This window comes from Sparus aurata, chromosome 6 (assembly GCF_900880675.1).
Source record: "Sparus aurata chromosome 6, fSpaAur1.1, whole genome shotgun sequence".
NCBI lineage: Eukaryota > Metazoa > Chordata > Actinopteri > Spariformes > Sparidae > Sparus > Sparus aurata.
In genome coordinates this window covers 35488472-35512039 of record NC_044192.1, presented here as the reverse complement: position 1 = coordinate 35512039, position 23568 = coordinate 35488472, and the positions used below count along the sequence as shown (strand labels likewise).

General features: G+C 40.0%; 1 protein-coding gene and 1 long non-coding RNA gene across 3 annotated transcripts in view; one reads left to right on the top strand and one right to left on the bottom strand.

Moving 5' to 3' along the window:
* The window catches only part of LOC115584018 (uncharacterized), a 57499-nt gene that overhangs the window by 1089 nt on the left and 32842 nt on the right, over window positions 1-23568 (top strand). The window contains exon 2 of one of the 2 annotated variants that reach the window (XM_030421345.1): window positions 1517-2873. The exons of the other annotated variant lie outside the window; for it this stretch is intronic. Within the exon in view, the coding sequence (XP_030277205.1) occupies window positions 1688-2041 (354 nt within the window). The 5' untranslated portion in view covers window positions 1517-1687 and the 3' untranslated portion in view covers window positions 2042-2873. Of the gene's footprint in view, window positions 1-1516; window positions 2874-23568 lie in introns of those variants that run through there. 2 annotated transcript variants of the gene reach the window in all.
* On the bottom strand, window positions 15896-19502 carry LOC115584019 (uncharacterized). Its single transcript, XR_003984471.1, has 5 exons — window positions 19290-19502; window positions 17757-17828; window positions 17455-17518; window positions 16860-16949; window positions 15896-16115 (listed from the first exon to the last, which is right to left on the bottom strand). It is a non-coding gene; the product is annotated as an uncharacterized LOC115584019 (long non-coding RNA).

Genomic DNA, 23568 nt, shown 5'->3' with positions numbered 1-23568 from the left:
GAGAAGAAGAGGGCGTTCAGAGATGGCAATAGTGATGAGGTGAGGAGAGTTCAGGGGGTACTCAAACTTAACATCAAGGAGGCTAAAGACAATTACAGGAGAAAGCTGGAGAATAAACTCAAGCGAAACAATATGAGGGATGTGTGGAGTGGCATGAAAACCATCACCGTGTTCCAGAAGACTGGTAATATGGGGTTGGATGGCCGTGTGGACCGTGCCAATGAACTGAACTTATTTTTCAATAGGTTTGATACTGCGGCCTCTCTCCCAAAAGACTCTGCTGCTGGCTGCCCAACAACAACTGCCACTTTACCTCCCCCGACTCCTCCTCCTTACAGACAACTTGTCTGCCCCCCTTCCACCTCAATTCACACCCACCTACTCACCCCTCCCCCCTGCTCTACATCATGTCCAGACCTGCCAACCTGTAGACATTTTGCGTAGCAAGTACGCAATTTGACATCTAAATGCGCTGGTACAACTCGCCCCTCTAAACTACGCAAAAAGCTGCGGACATGTGAGTTCTGTGGCAAATGTGCACGTGCGGTACTCATGTCTGACAACACGATGAAGCAGCGTGGTGAAGCAGTTTCAGCCAATCATTGTAGAAAAGCGGAGAATAACGAGTCTACCGAACCTATAGCGTAACATCCCCGCCCCCCTCCTCCCTGCCTCCTCCTGCCCTCTGCCTCCCTCTCCGTCCTCCGTTCCCCAGTCGCTGCAGTTGGCGCTTAAAAAGGTAAACTGTGTGTGTGTGTGTGCGTGTGTCAGCAGACCTGCCAGCTTTTGGTAAATGTGAACCCTTACGCTTTACGTTACTTTCACTGTGGAAACATTCGAGCCGAAGTCTAAGTGAAAAAAAGAAAAAAAAAAGATTTGCGAGGTGTTTTTTCTTAGCAAATATATTGATCATATTCCCCTAATGACCCCAATAGATCGTCAAAGAAAAAAGAGAAAGAAGAGGCAGCGGTGCATCTGTGTGTGTGTGTGTGTGTGTGTGTGTGTGCGCGTGTGTGTGTATTTTAGCCTTTATATATATCCATTGCAGATAGAGTAGGCCTGTATATAAGGAGGAATGTGTTTATTTATACAGTTTAAACATGTAGCCAACAAATCTTTTGCAGCAAGTTTTGCAACCACTGCCATGGCAGATGAGGGAGATGAAGACAGGGAGTGACGGGGCAGCAGACCTGCCAAAAAGAAGAGGGTCCATGTCCCCCAGAAGTTTTTTAATAAATATCAAGAACAGTGGCCATGCTTGCGACCTGCATCTATATTTTCTTTATTTAAAGTATTGTAATCAAAAATATAGGTTTTATTGTTTTTTTTATAACCGATTTACAGCCAGTGAATGGGGAAATTACTGCGTGCAAAGCAATGGAGTTGCAAAAGTCTGCGAAAAAAAGCAGCACAACACAAGTGGTAATCAAATCAAAATATTTTGACAAGGTTGGCAGGTCTGCATGTCCTCCACAACCTGAGGACCTCACCTCTCTCCCAACTGTCACCTCTACAGTGTTCTGCATGCCTGACCTGGTAAGAAGACAGCTGACGAGACTCCACTCCAGCAAAGCTGCAGGCCCTGACGGTGTTCTTCCCAGGGTGCTTAAAGCCTGTGCCCTCCAGATGTGTGGACAGTCAATTATTCAACCTGAGCCTGCACCTGCCACACTCTGTGCTGTGGAAGATGTCCTGCCTCGTTCCTGTGCCAAAGACGCCGCATCCTAGCGGCCCTCAGGACCACAAACCGGTGGCCCTGACGTCTCACATCATGCAGACCCTGGAGAGGCTCATCCTGGAGCAGCTAAGGCCTATGGTCAGGCCCTTCACTGATCCACTACAGTTTGCCTACCAGCCCCGCCTGGGAGAGGAGGACGGCATCATCTACCTTCTGAACAGAGTCTACACTCATCTGGACAAGCCGGCGAGCACTGTGAGAGTCATGTTCTTTGACTTCTCCAGTGCTTTCAACACCATCTGTCCAGCTCTACTGGGTGAGAAGATGACTGCCATGCAGGTTGAGGCCCCCATCATGTCCTGAATTGTTGATTACCTGATGGGCAGTCCACAGTACGTACGCCTACAGAACTGTGTGTCTGACAGGGTGGTCAGCAACACTGGGGCCCCACAGGGGACTGTCCTCTCTCCCTTCCTCTTCATCCTATTCACCTCTGACCAACTATTGTACTGCCACCAGTGTCCTGCCACCTTTAGAAGTTTTCTGATGACTCAGCAATAGTTGGCTGCATCGAGAAGGGTGATGAGAATGAATACTGGACTGTTGTGGACAACTTTGTCACTTGGAGTGAACGGATTTATCTGCAGCTCATCGTTACAAAGACAAAAGAGCTCATAGTGGATCTGAGGAGGGCGAAAACACCAGTGACCCCTGTTTTCATCCAGGGGGAATACAAACTCAAATACCTGGGGGTGTACTTTAATAATAAGCTGGTCTGGACAAGAAACACCAAGGCAGTCTACAAAAAGAGCCAAAGCCGACTCTTTTTTCTAAGGAGGCTGAGGTCCTTTAACATCTCCTCGACGATGCTGAGGATGTTCTACGAGTCTGTTGTGGCCAGTGCAATCTTCTTCACTGTCAGATGCTGGGGCAGTAGGCTGAAGGTCGCAGATAACAACAGACTAAACAAACTGATCAGGCGGGCCGGTGATGTCGTGGGGGAGGAGCTGGACACTCTAATAACCGTGGTAGAGAGGAGGATGCTGTCCAAGCTTAAAGGAGATATTCGGTCAATTTAAACATGCAGCTTCATTGCTCAAGCTACCCTTGACTTGCCAGTACTGAAGACGTGAACACATTTGGTCCAACCATTACAGAGCTCCGTGAAACGGAGATTTAGCATTGACCGCTAACAGCATGGGGTCAGAACTTTACACTGTGTTTTAAGCATCTTAACATGCTCCACATCTCACACCAAAAGTTATGCAACATCAGCAGACATCTTACAACACAGCACAGTAGCGTCTATGACTCAAAATGAATAAAAAAGTAGTTAAAACAGTGTGTTTGTGCAAGGAACTACATACCTGTCTGTTGACATCCGTGTGTTCCGGTAGCTAGACCAAACTAGTATATCCATCGAGTGTGCACTTAACAGGCTTAACAGGCTATTGTAAGGCTCATGGCTCATGACAGGCTGTAACATGGATATGTACATTATGAACAGAAACACGAAAATGCTGGAATACGTTTCTGTCTCCGCCAGTGAGGGAGTAAGCGCACGCTTGATGGATTGACTAGTTTGGTCTAGCTACCGGAAGACGCCGATGTCAACAAACCAGTATGTAGCTGCTTGAGAGCTAGAGTCTCAGATAGTCTGAAATGAGAATGTGTAAATTTATTGGCTACACCAGAAACTGTTCCCTGCTGTCAATGTACAGACGCAGGTTCCTATATCTGCCAGGAGGGGGCACTATAGATATTTGATAACTTGTTTTTATTCATGACATTAAAGGACACTAAACACAGTCTGAATTATTGTATCAAGCAACTGTTGGAAAACTTATTGGGGTATTTTTTATGATCCATCTCTGGATGGTCTGACATGACAGTCCACATATGTATTGATTACACCAAATATAGTTTTACTGTAAATTTGGGACCTGAGCCACACAGAGACATGGAAGAGGACAGGACACATAAAGAACAATAGCATTAAGGGGAGTATTTAAAAATATTGAGAATGACAAAATATAGATATATGTACACTGTAAAACATAATTCAATAGTGTGGATCTAGGAGGACATTGAGCAGCTTTAGACATCCACAGATGGGTAAAACCCACACTATCTGCCACCAACCATGGAAATCTAAAACAAAAAAGGATCATAACATATAAAAACAAAAATAAATACAATGATACAATGCAATACATTTCTGGATTCAGGGTGATATCTGTGTGTGTGCAAAGTATAATAATCTCTCTCTTTTTTTTTTGACACGAATGGAGAAGTCACTTGTTTTGGAATTATTTTCATAGGCTCGCTTGCTTGTTTCTCTCACGATATCTGGCAACACTGTTCCCTACCTTAAGACAGCTGGCATTGCAGGGCCGAGGAGTTCCCGTGATAATCACATGATCACTCGCGACCGCAGTTATAGGTCTGTGTTATAAAAACAAAACACGAAGTGTACCTGATTTAAGGATTAGCAGAAGAACTTGTGCTTGTCTCTTTTTAAGATTTGTTCGCTGGTATCAACACGGAGTGTTTTATTTTGAAAAGTAACCGGATGTTATATTGTTGTTTCCATGCTTGACTTCCTTGTCTGCTTGGTTCTGAATTTGGCGGAATTGCTGCGTCGTGCTCCGGCATCCGCCAGAAATAGACAGTGTTGTGCCTGAACACGTTCAATGAACAATCGTTCATGAATTTGTTCATATTTTGGGCGAACATGAACTGAACGTACTGTATTCTGCCTGATGAACGTTATTGTGAACGCATTCATTCTGGCGTTTGTGTATGGCGCATTCTCACAATTTAACTTCGTTCAAGACAGTGCCAGATTTCCATTGAGCCTTCCAGGCGAAAACACACCGTGAACAGGCGTTAATATGTAGCGGAGAAACACCCAATCTGGCTGTTGTGTATATATGGAAGCCCATTTCTGCCACTGTGATGGAAAAAAAGAAGACCCTGTCAGTCATTATAATGAGATACTATCTCAAAATAATGACTTAGTATCTCATAATAATGACTTAGTATCTCAAAATAATGACTTAGTATCTCAAAATAATGAGATAGTATCTCACAATAATGACTTAGTATCTCATAATAATGAGATGGTATCTTATAATAATGACTTAGTATCTCAAAATAATGACTTAGTATCTCAAAATAATGACTTAGTATCTCAATGTGTTAACTTAGGCCTATTTCTTGTTTCCTCATATGTGCCAAAGCAACAGAAGCAAGCTGGCGAGACAAGACCTAAATGGATACCATCATTGAAGACTACTTCAGACGTGGATTCACAAATCGTGAAATTTTAGCACTCTTGGAGGAATCACACAATATCAAACTAAGCCTTCGAACTCTAGAGAGAAACAGCTACAAACATCTGGCAAACAGCACGGATACAGATGGATGCACCAAAAATGTTGGGTAGCCGGGCTAGTTACTGACAGAGAAACTGTGCGTCAATTGATGCGACTGATGGACAGAAATAGGATGGATCTGCGTGTACACAACCGTTTGAGATGGCGGATGTATGTCAGTCGAGGGCCAAACTATGTATGGCATATAGATGGGTACGATAAATTAAAGCCATATGGCATATGTATCAGTGGGTGCATAGATGGCTATTCAAGAAAAATTATGTGGCTAGAAGCATACAAAACCAACAGTGACCCTCGTATTATTGCAGGTTATTTTATTGATGCTGTGACCGAAAACAATGGATGTCCACAGAAAATCAGGTTAGATCTCGGCACTGAGAATACACATGTTGCAGTGATGCAAAAGTTTCTGCACAACAGTGAGGATGAGAATGGTACGGAGTGTGTCACTTTAGGTACAAGTACTGGCAATCAAAGGATTGAACGTTGGTGGTGCACCTTGAGAAGTGAATGTGTCCAGTTTTGAATGGATCACTTTGACCAGCTGAAAGCAGATGGCTATTTTGTTGACAGCTTCATTGACAAATCACTGATCCAGTTTTACTTCCAAAATACCATACAGGTATAGTATCCTCAAAATATTGTTTATCAACACAGATGTATCTATGAGATATAATGGCATAAACAGATTATTTTCACACAAACATTTCACTCTTCTTCTTGATGAAGTTGTAACTGTCTGGAATGATCATCGCATAAGAAGAACCAACAATCCTCGGGCTCCAAATGTCCGCCCTTCAATAAGCTATGCGGTTCCCAATCTTTATGGGTCTCAGAATTTCTTGCAGCCAGCTGATCAAATGAAGTTAGAGATATGTCGAGAGGACTGTATTTTTAAGGACTATCCTTGTGATGAGGATGTGTTTCACTTATGTAATCACTTTATGGCTAAGCACAACCTTGCAATGTCTGATGATGTGTATGAAATTACTGACCTTTATCTAAGACTTCGTCAAATGATTATTAATGGGTTGGGGGAATAGAGAAAAAGCTTCAGCTAAGGAGGCCTACCATTATACACAAATATGCCCTTAATTGTTTACTGTACATTCCATCTGAAATACAGGCATGTAAGGGTGTATTAGGGGCCGTACTAGACATAATTCATTCTGGCCCTCTCACACACACACATTCTCCTCTCACATACATATATTCTCCTTTAACACACATACATTCTCCTTTCACACATATACATTCTCCTTTTACGCACATATATTCTCTTTTCACATACTTATATTGTCACTCTCACGCACACATACATTCTCCTTGCACATACATATATTTTCACTCTCGCACACATACATTCTCCTTTCACATACTTATATTTTCACTCTCTCACACACATACATTTTCCTACACATACACATATTTTCACTCTGGCACACACACACATTCTCCTAACTCAGGGACACAGGAAGTCCATCCTTAAACAGGAAGTCACTTTCAAAGCAGGAAATACATGTGCTTGCTTAGCTTATCTTAGCCAGACACAGCAAAACTATGCAATGATGCTATTCAAACTCATCCTATTTTCCCAGTTTTTCATTTTGGGAGTAAGTAGCAATGAAAATGACATAAGATTGTTTTTTAATAATGTCTTACAATGTGTGGAACGATTGCATGGAGAAGCTACAAATTCTTTTGTTCATGGGAGGATGGAGAACTTCGTGATCACATTCAAACCTTATCTGGATTTCTCTCAATCCCAAGATTAGTCCTGTTGCCTCCATCTCTCCGGACTGGACATCAAGGCAGACCTCAATACAGCATTTCACAAGAACAAATCTCTCATTTAGTATCCCTTGGGATGAACTGGCAGAGCACTGCAACATGCAAAGGGGTAAGCAGTCGGACTCTCTACAGGCACAGACAGCGCCTCGGCATTCAGCCACTGACATATGGAACACTATCAAATGACAACCTGAAGAGAGTTGTTGGTGAAATTACTTCAGTTTATCAATATATCAGTGTTTTTTCAATATTTTGAAGACATTTTAAAAATCCCAGTGTATACCAATAATCGTGATCATTTTGGTCACTATTACCATGGTATGAAATCATTATCATCATCATTTTTCTTCATTCACATCAGTTAAAATCATATACAATATACTCTCTGTAAATCTGTAATAATCTTATGTGAAATGGGACACCCTAGGAAGCTTAAAAAGCTTATTAAGAGGGGCCCAAGCACAATGTAGATACAACTAAAAATAAAAAATAACAAATAACATAGAATTTATTATTCACATGTGTACGCTTACATGTACATATGACACTCTCAACCATACACACCCAAACAAGAGATACCCTAACCTAAGGCTAAACCTAACCTAAGCCCTACTCCTAACATGGTCCAAGTGGTCACGTCACCTACAATCTAAGACTAATTATTCTACAGTATAGGAAAAAGAAATTGCCATATCAAGATCATGACAGAGAATATTTCAGCAACAGGTGCCTCCTTAGTCTATCTTTAAAAATAGGTATAGATGGAGACATTTGCATGTCTCTATCAAGATTGTTCCATACCTGCGGACCTTTGCAGACAATACTGAGACTGGTACATTTGAGTTTCCGATTTTTACCCTTAATAAGATGCTTCTTCCTAGTCTGATATGAATGCGGAGGGAAGGAAATTGGAATCAAATCACAAAATCTTTCATTGAACTTATTAACAACACAAAACATAGTACAAACATTTTGAAAAGTATTAAGTTCAGTAATTTTCAGGAGGCCATAGCGATGAAAGAGCGGGTCGGAAGGAGCGTCAAATTTAGCCCAGGACATAGCTCGAATGATTTTCTTTTGCAGAATTATCAAATTACCTAAGTGGGTGGGGAATGTATTGCTCCAAATAATATTGCAGTAAGTAAGATGTGGTTCAAATAATGACCGATATAATGTTACAAGTGCTTCACCAGGTAAAAAATGCCTTAACTTAAAAAATAGTCCAACATATTTTAATAATTTTTTGGTTAATACATCAATATGCCCCCTGAAATTTACAAACTTGTCCATTTGAACCCCCAGGAATCTAGTGGTCTTCACTCTCTCAATAGGGCTGTCATTTATTTTAATATCAATAAGTTCAAGGTTGCTTTGATTTCTGTTAGAACGAAAAATTATAAAGTTTGTCTTATTTAAATTTAGTGACAATTTATTGCATTTTAACCATGTATCAACCTTGATCAATTCATCATTTAGATTCTTTTGCAGTTCGTGTATGTTCTTGTGTGATAAGAATAAATTATTATCATCTGCGAACAAAACTTTGTGTAGAATGTTAAAACAATGTATAAAGTCATTTATATATAGAATAAAGAGGAGCAGTCCAAGGATAGATCCCTGGGGGACACCATAATCTACTGTTCTACATTCAGATTTGTGATTGGATATAGAGACATATTGTTTCCTCCCAAACATGTAGCTACGGAACCAACTGAGAGCAGTACATCTGACACCATAATGTTGGAGCTTATTCAAAAGAATTTCAAAATCAATTGTGTCAAAAGCCTTTGACAATCAAGGAAGACTCCAATGCCTAATTAGCCTTTTTCAATACAATCATGAATTTTTTCCAAAAGATCCAACATCGCCATAGAGGTGGAGCTCTCTTTCCTAAAGCCATACTGTTGCGGAGATAGGATTTTAAATTTTTCTAAAAAATCACTGTCTATTATAGACTACTCTCTCCAGAACCTTGGAGTAGACAGATAGAATAGATATGGGTCTATAATTATGTAAGTCATTTTTATCCCCTGACTTAAACACTGGTACAATTCTTGCAATTTTTGACATGTCAGGTACAACTCCGCGGAATAAGGAAAGATTGATAGTGTAGACCAGCGGCTCCAGAATTTCACTTATAATGGCTTTAAGAATTTTACTGCAAATGATATCTGCACCTGCTGTATATGAGCTCTTCATTTTCATGACAATTGTCAACACTTCTCTATCAGTAGGCCTAAGGAAAAAAGAGTTCAGATAATTGCCTTTAAGATATTGTCTAAATGTGGCATTGTGTGGTTGATTGATCTTTTGAGAGAGGTTTTTTCCAATAGCAACAAAGTGATTGTTAAATTTATTGGCGAGTTCATCATTGTAGGTGTCATTAGGGCCCGAGCAGGTCATCGACCTGTGAGGTCCCTGTTGAAATTGTAAAAAATATTCTTATTAGGGCCCGAGCAGGTCATCGACCTGTGAGGTCCCTATTGTAATTGGAAGAATTATTAGGGCCCGAGCAGGTCATCGACCTGTGAGGTCCCTATTGTAATTGGAAGAATTATTCTTCGTTATTATTATTATTCCGATCCGACATCGACTGCAGTTTTGAATGCCTGAACATAATCGAAAACTCTCCAAATTTGGAATTTGCATCAGGTTAAGCAAAAATAGCGATCCTGCATTGTCAATGGGCGTGGTCGTGACCTGCGGGCTCTGTAGCGCCCCCTAATGTTTATCCCCGCCTCCCACAAGTGCGTAGAAGAACGAAATTCAATACACAGATTCCTCATGACCAGACGCACAAAAAACCCAGTGGGACCCCTAGTGTCAGTCCAACAGGAAGTCAGCCATTTAGATGTGTGGCGGCATTTTTGTCCAATTCATGCCTACTTTGAAAATTATCTTGTCCTAGAGCTTAAACACCACAGTCTTCAAATTAACTCAGTAATTTTCTTCATGCCTTGAAGAACAAAAGTTATGGAATTCATTCAGCTGTGCCAAACTTGTGGGCGGGGCGGTGGAAACCATTTTTTCCTCACGCCGTCAAGCATCGAGGCTTTATAACTTCAACATACAATTTCCTATCCACACCAAACGGCTCGTAGCTGTAGAGGTTGTCTCCCTGAACAAATCTCAGCATCAATACTGAGTCGGCCATTTTGCTTTTGGTTGCCATTTTGAAATATTGCCAATCTTCGTACTTAAATTATCTCCTCCTACAGATGTAACACCACTGACTTCAAAGTCACTCAGTAGCATCCTCTGACCTTGAAGATGAAAAGTTATGGAAATCTTTATCCTACATCATACCTGCTGGCCACAGTGGAGCGGTCAATTCAAATCCTTCGCCGTAAAGCATCGTATCCTCATAACTTCCTCATACAATGTCTTATCTCGGCCAAATCTCTCAGGAATGCAGAGGGAGTCGCCCTGATGAGATCTGTGTAGTCATGGGGCGTGGCCGTGACGCGTGGGCTCTGTAGCGCCCCCTATTGTCATGCCCCGCCTCCTACTTGTAACATAGAAGGACGAAAATTGGTACGCATATTCATCATGACCATACGCACGAAAAACCGATTTGGATGCATACTCTCAGTCCAACAGGAAGTCAGCTATTTTGAAATTTGGCGGCATTTTTGACAAATTCATGCCTACTTTGAAAATTATCTTGTCCTAGAGCTTAAACACCACAGTCTTCACATTAACTCAATAATTTTCTTCATGTCTTGAAGAACAAAAGTTATGGAAATCATTCAGCTGCGCCAAACTTTAGTGGGCGGGGCGGTGCAAACCATTGTTTCCTCACGCTGTCAAGCATCGAGGCTTTATAACTTCAACATACAATGTCCTATCCACACGAAACTGCTTGTAACTGTAGAGGCTGTCTCCCCGAACGAACTCAGCATCAATATTAAGTCGGCCATTTTGCTTTTGGCCGCCATTTTGAAATATTGCCAATCTTTGTACTTAAATTATCTCCTCCTACAGATGTAACACCATCGACTTCAAAGTCACTCAGTAGCATCCTCTGACCGTGAAAAAAACTGAAGACGAAAAGTTATGGAAATCTTTATCCTGCGTCCTACCTGCTGGCCACAGTGGAGCGGTCAATTCAAATCCTTCGCCATAAAGCATCATGTCCTCATAACTTCTTCATACAATGTCCTTTCTCGGCCAAATCTCTCAGGAATGCAGAGGGAGTCGCCCTGATGAGATCTGTGTTGTCATGGGGCGTGGCCGTGACCTGCAGGCTCTGTAGCGCCCCCTATTGTGATGCCCCGCATCCTACATGTACATAGAAGGACGAAAATTGGTACGCATATTCATCATGACCAGACGCACAAAAAACCCATTTGGATGCTTACTCCAACAGGAAGTCAGTTATTTTGATGTGTGGCGGCATTTTTGACAAATTCATGCCTACTTTGAAAATTATCTTGCTTAAACACCACAGTCTTCACATTAACATAATTATCTTCTTCCTGCCTTGAAGAACAAAAGTTATGGAAATCATTCAGCTGTGTCAAACCTGGTGGGCGTGACCGCGGACGCCATTTTTCCCCTTTGCGGTCAAGCATCAAATCCTTATAACTCCCGCATGCAATGCCCCATCTCCACAAAATCCCTCATAAATGTAGACAGTCTCGCCCGGAATACATCTAGACATTCATTCAAAGTCGGCCATTTTGAATTTGGCGGCCTTATGAAATATTGCAATACATCATACTTTCACGTCTTTCTCCTACAGATTGGACACCACAGACTTCACAGTCAGTCAGTATACTCTTCGGACCATGCCAAAAACACGCTAGGAAAATCTTTATCCTACGTCATACCTGCTGGCAGTTGCGGAGCCCACCATAACAATCCTTCATCATGAAACATGAAGTCCTGATAACTCCTTCATACTATTTCCTAACTCGGCCAAATCTCTCAGGAATCTAGAGGGAGTCGCCATGAATAGATCTGTGCATCAATGTTGTGACATATCCATAGCGCCACCCACTGGAAACATGAAGTAAGTTTTATCTCAGTCAATTTGCATGTCCTACATGCATGTACATGAATGAAATTTGGCACGCATGTGTGTTATGACAAGACGCACAAATGACTCATTTAGACCCACACTCTCAGTCCAACAGGAAGTGGTAAATTTTTATTAGAAGCACATGAATTTATGGCGTAAGTAATACAAGTCGCCACTAGATGGCATTGTTGTCTTTCAAGTCACATGTATCCTATCTGAATAACCTCTGAATAATTCCATTCAATTCCAGTAAGTCAGCCTCATAATTATCAGATTTTAGTGAAACTTCAAAATGTGGCAGCACGCACTTCTTGGAATAAAAACTAGCAAACAAAGCAGAACTTCAATCAAAAGCTTGACACTGATAGACAGCAATAAATACATTGTTGAAAGACGGCAAGTGAAGCATTATTCTACACTCATTTATGTGCAGTGATGACAAACATAGTCAGATGTACATGGCATTTGCAGGTAGTTTTGTCTAAATTGCACATTACAACAGGGCATATTTGAAGGGTAATGGGTTGAGCCACATAATGGATAAGTCATTGGTAGTAAGCCACAGCACACAATATTCAAATAAGCCAATTTGCTAAGAATGCCATTTGCGTGTTGTGTCTGCCCTGTCAGTGTGGCACACAACAAGATGTGTGTAGTTGTGATTCTGCCCAACTTTTCCGCGATGACCGAAGTAGCTTCCCCTGCGATATGAAACAACTGAGTGAGTTCTTTGCACTCCACTACCTATCTAAATCTGTGGCATTCCACTTCCATCCTCCCCTTTGATGCGCTGCCTTCCTGCCTTCACGGTGACAACAGAAGGCAGTGTCTTAGCTGCGCCGGTAGTCGAGTGGTTAGAGTGCATGCCACATACGCAGTGGGCCCGGGTTCGAATTTAGGGTGGAGGAAGTTTACTGCAAGCCACAACCCCCCCTTCTCTGTCCCACTTCCAATCTATTCCCTGCAAAAACACAGGTGTCCATGCCTGAATTCCAGACAAAGGCAAAGAGAAGGCCGTAACATTTCACACAACATAACAGTGCAGAATCGCTTGTCAAAACGTACCTGATAACTAAATGTTTTAGAAATCATTCACCTGTAGTCCGTTTGGATTTCTGTGGATTGCAGGAAGTTGTTCTGACTTCACCTGAAAGCGCTTAATACTGGCAGGGGCAACCCACCACGTTACAAACACACGTTGGGAGAAGAGGCTGATCTTCACCCCCGGCGTGCACTGTCCCAAACGCAGGCAGTTGCCGCCTCCATGAACAAAGACCAAGCAACGGGGCTTAAGCCGCAGCGCGTTTGGAAGGCAGCACGCCCCGGCGCGCGTGGACTGCGAGGGCCCGTTCATCACTGCTCGCAGTTTTAATTTCCATTGTTATTTTCAGCATTTTTGAAGTTTCCCTTAATTTTGATGTTAGGGAGAGTAGTATTTTTATGTTTACGACAGAGGATTTCATTTAGAACCTGCCAGGATTTATTTTGATCACCCCGATAAACTGTGATGCAATCAGTGTAGTACCTTCGCTTACTCATGCGAATTACTTGAGTGAGCTTATTTCTATACTTAATGTATGTTTCTTTATTTGCACCACAAGGGTTTTTAACAAATTGTTTGTATAATTTCTTCTTTTTATTGATAGATTTTAAAATACCCTTTGTGAGCCAGGATTTCTGTCTGATTGCACTTCGCTTGACAAGTCTCTCCGGTATAAAGCGATTCATAGAGTCTGTGATTTCATTAATTAGTCCATTATATGCAATATTCGGATCCTTGCAATTATAGACAGAATCCCAGGTTTTAGTTCGCAGGTTTGCACATAGTTTTTGAAGAAAATTTTCATTTAAGACCTTCACTTTAGTTTTAGTAGGGGAATCATCAACTTTCTTAATAAGATCAGTGAATAAAACAATAGGATAATGATCTGTCAGATCTGAGAATATGATCCTAGAGTCTATACAAGCTTTGTGAGAATTTGTAAGGATATTGTTGATTATCGTCCTGCTAGACTCTGTAACTCTAGTGAAAGTATTTATTGTAGGAAAAAATGAAAAGGAATGTAAAATATTAATAAAGTCATTTGTCACAGTATCATCCTTAGCGAGGTCTATGTTAAAGTCCCCAAGAATGAAACATGTTTTATTTGTTTTGTTTACACAGTATAAGAGTTTTTCTAAGTTAATTTTGAAGATGTCAATATCAGAGTCTGGTGGCCTATAAATTATTCCAACTATAATGTTTTTACTACTTTGTACTTCTATCTCTATGAATAGAGAATCAGATTGACCATTGGCAATACAAAATTCATCACAAATGCTAACTGATAGTTAGAGGCTGCATACAAACAGACTCCTCCTCCTGATTTACCAGATTTATTTTTGTTGTATAATTTATTTCCATCCAGATTAAGGGTGTCCATATAAGATCCTTCATTTAGCCAGGTTTCACTGCAGCCAATGACATTAAAGCTCTGGCCTATGCTTGTTAAGAGGGAAACAAGATCATCATGATGCTTGTTGAGACTCCTAATGTTAAGGTGCAACAAAGAAAAGTTATTATTATAACTCATATGTTTCAACTGATCTGGCAAAAACTGCCTACTATTTAGCCTCCCATCATTACCGAGACAAAACTGTTCAAGCTCATCATAATCTTCAGTACAATCAAAGTCATTGGATCCCATACAATGCAAACTTGAGACAATAATTCAATGTTGGCTGACAGATGAAAAGAACTAGGACCAAAATACTACTAATGCTACTAAAATCTAATTTAAGTTGCATTTCCCAACTACTTCTTACCAAAAAGTAAATAATGAAAACAAAAACAAACGTTAGAAAATCAATTCAATCAGGGTTCGTACGGGTGCTTGAAATCCGTGAAAGTGCTTGAATTTCAATGTTGTATTTTCAAGGCCTAAAAAGTGCTTGGATTTTAGTTTAAGTGCTTGAAAGTGCTTGACATTATAACTCTATGTCTTTCACAAAATTGAGATGGACTGGATAGTTTGCTTATTACAAGGAGAAATAAAATCGGTAAGAAAACCGTATGTGGAGATGTTTCCTCCTGGGCTCCGCTGAGCCTCTCTGCTCCTCTCTGCGACCTGCCAGTCTGTGTGTAGCCCCGCCCCTCTTAGAAGAGCGACAGTAGGAGATGAAAAAATGCTGGGAGGCTGCTGTGTTAACGAGCATTGGCTTGAAAATTATAAGTACAAACTATGGTTATGACGATGACCGAATCAAAGAGTGGCGTCATGCAAAATCTGCAAAAAAGATGTGCAGATGTGTGCAGTGGGAGAGTCTGCGCTCTAAAGTCACATGACATGTAACCCAGCGGGCATCTGATGTAAATATAACATCAAGATGACATCAAACATTGATATCAAAATTGCATCCTGATTTGGTCAAAAACGTAAATCAACATGATGTCAAACTTTGACATCAATTTGATTGATGTCAAATAATGATGAAATTGATGTTATTTTGACATCGTTTCAATGTTAAGGTTCTTTAAACTTTCAGCCAAATAATGATATTGATGTTATTTTGACATCGTTTCAATGTTAAGGTTCTTTAAACTTTCAGCCAAATAATGATATTGATGTTATTTTGACATTGTTTCAATGTTAAGGTTCTTTAAACTTTCAGCCAAATCATGATATTGATGTTATTTTGACATTGTTTCAATGTTAAGGTTCTTTAAACTTTCAGCCAAATCATGATATTGATGTTATTTTGACATTGTTTCAATGTTAAGGTTCTTTAAACTTTCAGCCAAATAATGATATTGATGTTATTTTGACATCGTTTCAATGTCAAGCTTTTGCGGAAAAAAAAAGAAAATTAAAATGCACAGATGGAAAGATCCCACACACACCATCTTGTATTGCAAACAGAATTGGCTTAATCTAGACTTGGTCTCACAGGATCTTCATCAGGATTAAAAACTGAACTACAATAGTTTCCCACATGGGATTCTCTCTCAATGATCAAGCGTACATGTATAAACAAAACATTTTATTGTATACTTTTGCTAAACAACTTAATATCAACAAACAAATAACTATCAAAACAATACCAACAAATCAGTGCGCCTATGCATCAGGTTCAGTGGTCTTGCGGCCACCACCACCTTTTCGATCAGGCGCTGACCGCAGATAGGTCCCCATCCGTAACTCAATGGCAGCCTCACTGGCTCCAGGCTGCGACTTCTGAATGGCATCTGAAAAAAGGACATTTTACAAGTGTTGAGTAAAGTCAGTTTTTTGTTTGAGGATCAAACATTTATCAAAATAACTTATTTCAGCAACATATGGCAAGTACCGTATTGACCCAAATATAGGACGAGGTTTTTTTCAATGAAAATTATGTAAAAAAGTGGGGTCGTCTTATAATCGGGGTCTAACCGTTGACACATGCTGATAGTTGTCTGGGTCGCTATGCGACCGCAACGGCAGAGGGCGCCAGCTTATTGTAGAGACGTCACTGACACTGTGGCTGGGGTTATCTGTCAATCACAGCGGAGAAGTAGTGACAGGAGATGAAAAATGGAGAGACGCGGTGATTTTACGGAGCAAAGTGGATCAAAAGTGTGGCAAGTTAACAGACATCTGAGGCGGAGCTATGATGCTAATTTTAAGATAATGGAGATCAGTGCAGCGGAGGTGCCAAACAACTGTCAGCCAGCAAAGAAATATGGAGTTATGGAGTGTAACGTCCGAAGATGGCGGGTCTGAAAACGCTAACAGTAAGAGAAAAGCTTATCGTGGTCCTCTAAGCGGCCGCTTCCGAGAGATTGACAGGAGGGTATGTGAGTTTGTTATTGAGAAACAAATTTTGGTTATCAGTCTTTTTCTGAAGGTTAGTCTTGAAAAGAGGAGTCGTCTTATAATCAGGGTCGTCCTATATTCGGGTCAATACGGTATGTCAAAATCCTAGGTCGTGCAAAAAAAGAAATTCTACTTACCAATCATGACCTTCCAAAGGATCATTCTTCTAAAAGGCACCCTTGCCACCACCACCGTCCAGTCCTGCCATGATCTTATTTGTAAGGACTCTGTCAAACACATACACATAAATGCTATTAAATCAAGGTTATTACTTTATTGTGATCCCCATTAACCCCAGTTCCACTGCTGCCATTATTCCTGGGGTCTGATTATATAAAAGTTTTACAAAAACATAGAAAACAAAAAACAAAACAAAAAACCATAAAGGTCAGGCCAGGTTACGTGGAAGTATAGCAACTTTTTACTTATTCATACAATATGTTTCTGTTGCTGTGAGTGGAGTGTCAAAAACAAGGAAGCAAAACTCTTCACTGTGATACTTGTAACTTTCACAAATGAACCAACACCACACCAGAAAGACATTTTCACACATTAAACTACATCCAATGATGAAATATAAACTCCACAGACAAACAGAAACAAGGTAAAAGTTGGGAATGCCTAAATCATTTAAAATCAAAGGCTGTGATTGTTCTTTTGGGACTTGGGGGGTGGCACACTATTGGCTGTTGACCGGTCTTCCAGGATTAACAGATAAAGAACAGGACTAACCTCTTCATGACGTTGACAACATTTTCACGAACGCCGGCTCCACCATCTTCATCATTTGAGTTGTCTGAAGAAATAATTTTCCATACATTATATTTAAATATGCACACACACGCGTTATTTTGAAAGGGACAACTTTGGAATTTGGATTTTTAACATCCACAAGGATGGATAGATATATGATGATAGATAGCTGATGATAGATAAATAATAGATAGATGACAGATGATAGATAGCTGATAGGTGATAGATAGTTGACAGATGATAGATAGCTGATAGATAGATGATCATACAAGTAGGCTCACCAGGAATAATGTAGGCGGGGTCTCACAAAGTTGTGGAACTCGACCGTGATGGGCTGGTGGCCAGACCAGGAGCTGCAGGAGATATAAAAATGAAAACTGAACAGTTTCAAAATTGTTTTGAAAATAGCAGATCTACAAGCTCATAATGTCTTGTGCAGCAAACACTGTTTCCACCTTTGACCCATTACCATTTTATGCATGTGTGCAAAAAGTGTTGCTATTTTGAGCCATTTGCAATGAAATTTCATTCATATGTGCACCTGTGTGGTGTGTATTTTGAATGACAAGAAAGATCTATCTATTTATAGTCTTACGACGAAGAATTAATATTTGAGAGAAAGATAATAGCATACCGAGTCCGATCAAGCCGCATATTTGATGTATTTTTTGCTCAACGGCGCAGCACAAGAAAAGTGCCGAAAAAAGAGCGGGAGGATGAATAACTAGACAATTCCCCACCAGGAAATCGCAAGAGTGGGCTGTGTGCTTTGCCCCGTGACGAAAAACAATGGAAAGCTAAAACAAAAAAAAAAGCCTAGCGCCCCCCCCCCCAAAAAAAACTGGTTCTAGTGATTCACATGAATGACCCAATTGACCAAGAAAACGCCGATTGTCACAGAAAAGCGAGAAGTTTGCAGGTATGTGTAGGAAATTTAAGTTTTTCGCATCTTATGACGCGAAAAATTAATATTCTGACAAACTAAATAATAGCATACTATGACAATAAATATACCACACAAGTAAAAATGACATTAACTGCATCAAATGTACAGGATTTTATCAACATCTGAATGCACATTTATTACCAAAAGCAAAAATAGTCATGTATGAAAATGCTTCCTTTTCTATTTAATCAAGGCAGGTTGTAAACGTGTATCATAAAAGTATGATTTTTTTTAACTACATAAAAAAAAAAAAAAACCCACAGGTAATCAGATTTGATCACAGACAAACAAACACAAGGAGAAATGTGTTGGCGGACAGAAGGGAGTATTAAATACTAGCCACAAACTGAATAAGTAGATAGATAAAGCCAGGAGAGAAAATGGCTACCGTTCGCGCCGCGACAGAACAAAGGCCAAAAACCAAAGTCACCACTGTTAGCTTAGAGCGCGGCCTAATGTTTTAGACAACAGTTACCAGAACCGAGTAGCGCCGTTACATCGCGCCGGGAGAGAAAATGGCTACCGTTCGCGCCGCGACAGAACAAAGGCCAAAAAGCAAAGTCACCGCTGTTAGCTTAGAGTGCGGCCTAATGTTTTATATAGCAGAGCCGGGTAGCGCCGTTAGCTCACATCGGGAGCAAACGGCAGTTAGCATGGCTACTCGGAGCTGAGCTAACAGCTCCACTACTCGGTAATCCGCAGCCAAGTACCTCCGGATTAATATTGCTTAAACAGACCGACCATAAACAATTACATTTATTTTTCAAAGTAATTGTGATTATGAGAGAGATAGTAATACCTAGCTTCAATAAAATCAACTTTTATTAACTAGTTCAGTATGCTAATGTCAGATATGACACGTACTTACCTACGATGAGGTCAAAGGGTATCGAGCAGCAGCGCCGGGCCGGACCAGTGGTTTATATTAAGGCCAAAAATAGATGCAGTCACAACTGTCCAATCAGAGTCCTCCTGTGTGCCTGTCATCTGTATCCGAGGTGATTGGTCAAATGAGATGGCTGATATCTGTGCACTGTGCACTTGACACAGACACATATGCGCTGTTCGCATATTCGACTCCGGACGATCCCTGCATTTCATGATTTATATATATTTTTTATGAATGTATTAAAATATAACACATAAAAAAAAAATGATGTTAATTAGAACAGGTTAATTATTGTTAATTAATTAACAATATCAATTGATTAATATTGAACTATTATATTATATATTATTAGATAAATAACATAAAACAATAAATGTTTTGTTTATTTTTTCTTATATCAATATATTATTTGTATTTAATATTTATAATTATTTATTTAATTAATGGATTATAATATAATACATTAATCAAAATGTTATTATGACTTAATTAATATTATTAATAAGATTAATACCCTTAAAGTGTTTTTCTACACAAATTTAAGCCAGCGTTCCAGTGTTTTGTTTCAGCTGATGGAGTATGAAGAGATGTTACAGTGAGAATGAGTCAAATACTCTGAATCAAACCAAAGATCAAATCAAAGAAATTCAATAAATCTCAATAGCCTATATCAATGATTGTTTGTGAATTTAAATGCAGTTTTTTCGTGCAAAGAAAAAAATAAATAAATCCACAAACAACATATCTGGACTCCAACGACTCGGACCAGAAAATTGACACCCATTCATTTTTTTTCCCGTCCCATGGGGCGAATGTGCGTGACTTCAGCTGATGTCAGTTTAGATGTATTTTGTCCATTGAATATTTAGATTGAAAGTTTAATAGTTGTAGATTGACAGTCTTTTGTCTGTTATCCCTAAAGCATAAAAAAAAACCCACACCCAAATTCACAGCATTTTTATTGGGACATCAATTTGACATCTATTCAACGCCATGTTTCTAGATATCAAATCAACGCCAATTTGATGTCAGGTATTGAGCAGCAACGTTGGTTTGATGTCAAATATTTTGACTTACAATATATAACGCAGTAACCCGATGTGGGATCGATCCCTTTGTTGAACCTCTTTACAACCATAAGGATGTCAAAGCTCCTGTAGGCTATTTATGCTGGTAGTCAAAATCTTGACTAATTTTCAACGTCAAATTGACCTCAAGGTGCCCGCTGGGAAGTGAAGACTTTTTGAGTAACTTAGGCCAACGCTGCATGTTAACACTTTGTTTATGCTAACCGCTAACGTTAGCTAAACCATAACAAGCTAAGGAATAATTAGCGGACCATTAATCACGTTACGTGACCTCGTTAAGTTAGCGCCTGACTGTCTGTGTATGCAGTCTATGGCCTGTGTGTGTGTATCGTCACACATGCAGCCTGGTAGCAATAGAAGGATGGCTGAGGAGAAGGTGAAATTTGATGCAATTTGGACTGATGACACGTTCAATATTAATAAACTTTGATGAATAAGCGAACAGCGCTCTATGCAGCACAGAGCATCTCTCCTGCTGCTGACAGCCAGTCAGCAGACGAGTCACTCACACTGGTTAACCAACACGGTCTCATCCCTACTCGTCAGACTCTTGACGCTTGGTCAACTGACCCTCACGTCGACAGCTGACGCAGGTTGATCTTCAACGCGGAGGGTTGTCTCATAGACCCGCATGTAAATCCCTCACCGTCGAGTACGGACGAAGAAGGAAAGGCAACCTGCGAGCGAATATCCTTAAATCGATTATTTTAATTTCCTATAGTTATTCGGCTCGAGTATAGGTGGAGTGAGCTGAGGTACGACATTATAGTATTAGGACCATATTAAGAAGAAAAAAATAAAAGAAATTATGAGCATAAAGTCGTAATATCACAAAAATAAAGTCATAATATTACCAGAATAAAGTCGTATTGTTACGAGACTACAATCATAATAGTACGAGAATAGTTCTCGTAAAATGACTACTTTCATCTCGTAATATTATGACTTTATTCTCATTAAAAAAAAAAAAATTCTCTCTTAGTCTGGCCCTAATACCCGTCGTACTGAGGAAATTGAGAAGGATGCATATTTTTTATGATTTATTTTTCCGCAATTCCTTACATTATGTTGGCCAACTACGTTGATGGCGACACGTGACAAGTCACTGTTCACGGCGTGTACAACGATCCCAACGCACCATTGCGTTTTTTGACTCTGCTAGGTAAGTACAACTTTACTGTCAGCATGCATGCAAACAAAAAGTTGAAAATGCACTGTATTTAACCTACATCTTGAACCACTATTGTTGTCGTCCTGAGTGTATTCTATCAATTTCATGGGATAGAGACTTATAATAACTTGTTCCACCAATTGAAATATGCATGAGGCTGCACAGTATATGCTAGCCTCTTAGCTAGCTAAGTCTGCTTCTAAGCTAGCAAACATTTGATAATGTTTGATTAGTGCTTAGTTAAGCCTACTGCTTGTCAGGCCAATATTCAGGATAAAGTAGCATGCAAAATAAGTAACTATAACTTTTACATTTCTTTACTCTTCTTTGCTGGGTGTAGATGTTAAAATAAGCTTTTATCTAACACTTGAGGGGACTGATTGCCAGGATATGGCTGTTAGTTTGAAAATTCAACATGCTATTTCAGTAGGTCCTTCCAAAAGCTGTAGACCTATTCATTTTTACACAGAGATGGGCAACAAACAGCAATTTGAGCCAGGTGTCAAAAGTAGATTTCTTCAATATAACATAGCAATAGCAATCAGGACTTACAATACACCAGTCACCACAAATTGAGTCCACATTGTGAAGGGTTTTGTTAGGTAAAGGTAAAGGTGATAGGTATGTAGTAAACGCTTTTTCAAAAGCGACATGGTCTCCTGGGATGCTAAGCACTGGTTCAACTCGCCCACCAGAATGTGCATGAATGCTATGTCTTTTTTGAGCATACATGTGTTTGCATCAATGTTTGATATACAGTATGATATTTATATTTTGTGTGTGTCTGTTGTACATTTCAGAATGACAAAGCCAAAGTTCAGACCCTGCCCATACTGCCAGGTGCCTAATCAGGCCAATAGGAAATCCTGCACTGGCTGTTTTAAAAGCCTTTGCAGAAACATGAAGGTTCAACAATCTAAAGACCACCACACGAGTGAGTGGAGGCAGGGGGTCCTCAACCAGAGGATTGCAGCACGGGTGGTGGCCTCCGCCCAAATTGCTGTAAGTAAAAATGCACATGCTTCATGAATAGAGCGGTGACATTGTGAAATGTGAAATTCAAAGTACATACAGTATTTACATTAACATGCACATCCATCCGTCTCTACTAAGGGGATCATTTCCATCAGTCCAGAATAAAAAATCTGTCTCCCTATAGAAAGTCCCCCCAACATGATTTCTGTCACTGTAGATGCATAGACCAGAAGAAAAAATAGTTTTTTCTGTTAAATACAAACCTGAGATAAACATCTGGAATATACATGCTTTTTGGAATATGAGGTGGGAATAAAAAAAAAAGAAAAAGGAATCATGTAGTACCTAGCATCTTGTAAAGATAAAGGTGACAGGTATTTAGCAGATGTTTTCTTAAAAGCGACGAGATCCAATCCTAGTCTCCCAGATGTCAGTTGGGGATGCTAACTGCTGCTACAACTCCCTCACAATGTATGTAATGTGATTGTCAGTTCTATCAATTGTGTCAATACCATCATGTTTCACTCTTTCTGAGAGTTAACAGAATTTTTAAATGTAACACTTTGATGGTTTAAGTTGGCCTTATAAGCTGTGGACTTTTTTTTTGGGTGAAAAAAAAATGTGAAACTTGCCTCATAGTGTTGAGAAACCCAGACCTCTATTCACTAGACCACGCGCATTAAACTATGTGAATGTTGGTTGTACAAAGGCAGCCCACAAACACCGGCTTGAAGCAGCTAATATTGAAAATGAGTATAGTGGCACTGAGATAGCAGTGTAGTGGAGGAGAGAACCCTGTGAAGGAAGCTGATTATGTCAATTGTGTACCTAGTAATATAATCACCCACTCCAGTGTTTAGTGGGACCCATCTTTAGTACTGTCACAACATCTGATCAGTTTTCTTTTTCAACGAAATGGAGCATCGGCAGTTGCAAAAAAAAATCCTCATGAATGAATAGTTCTGTTTATCAATTTTACAGTATGTCTCTAATGAAACGGAAAACACTTATCGGAAGTGATGAA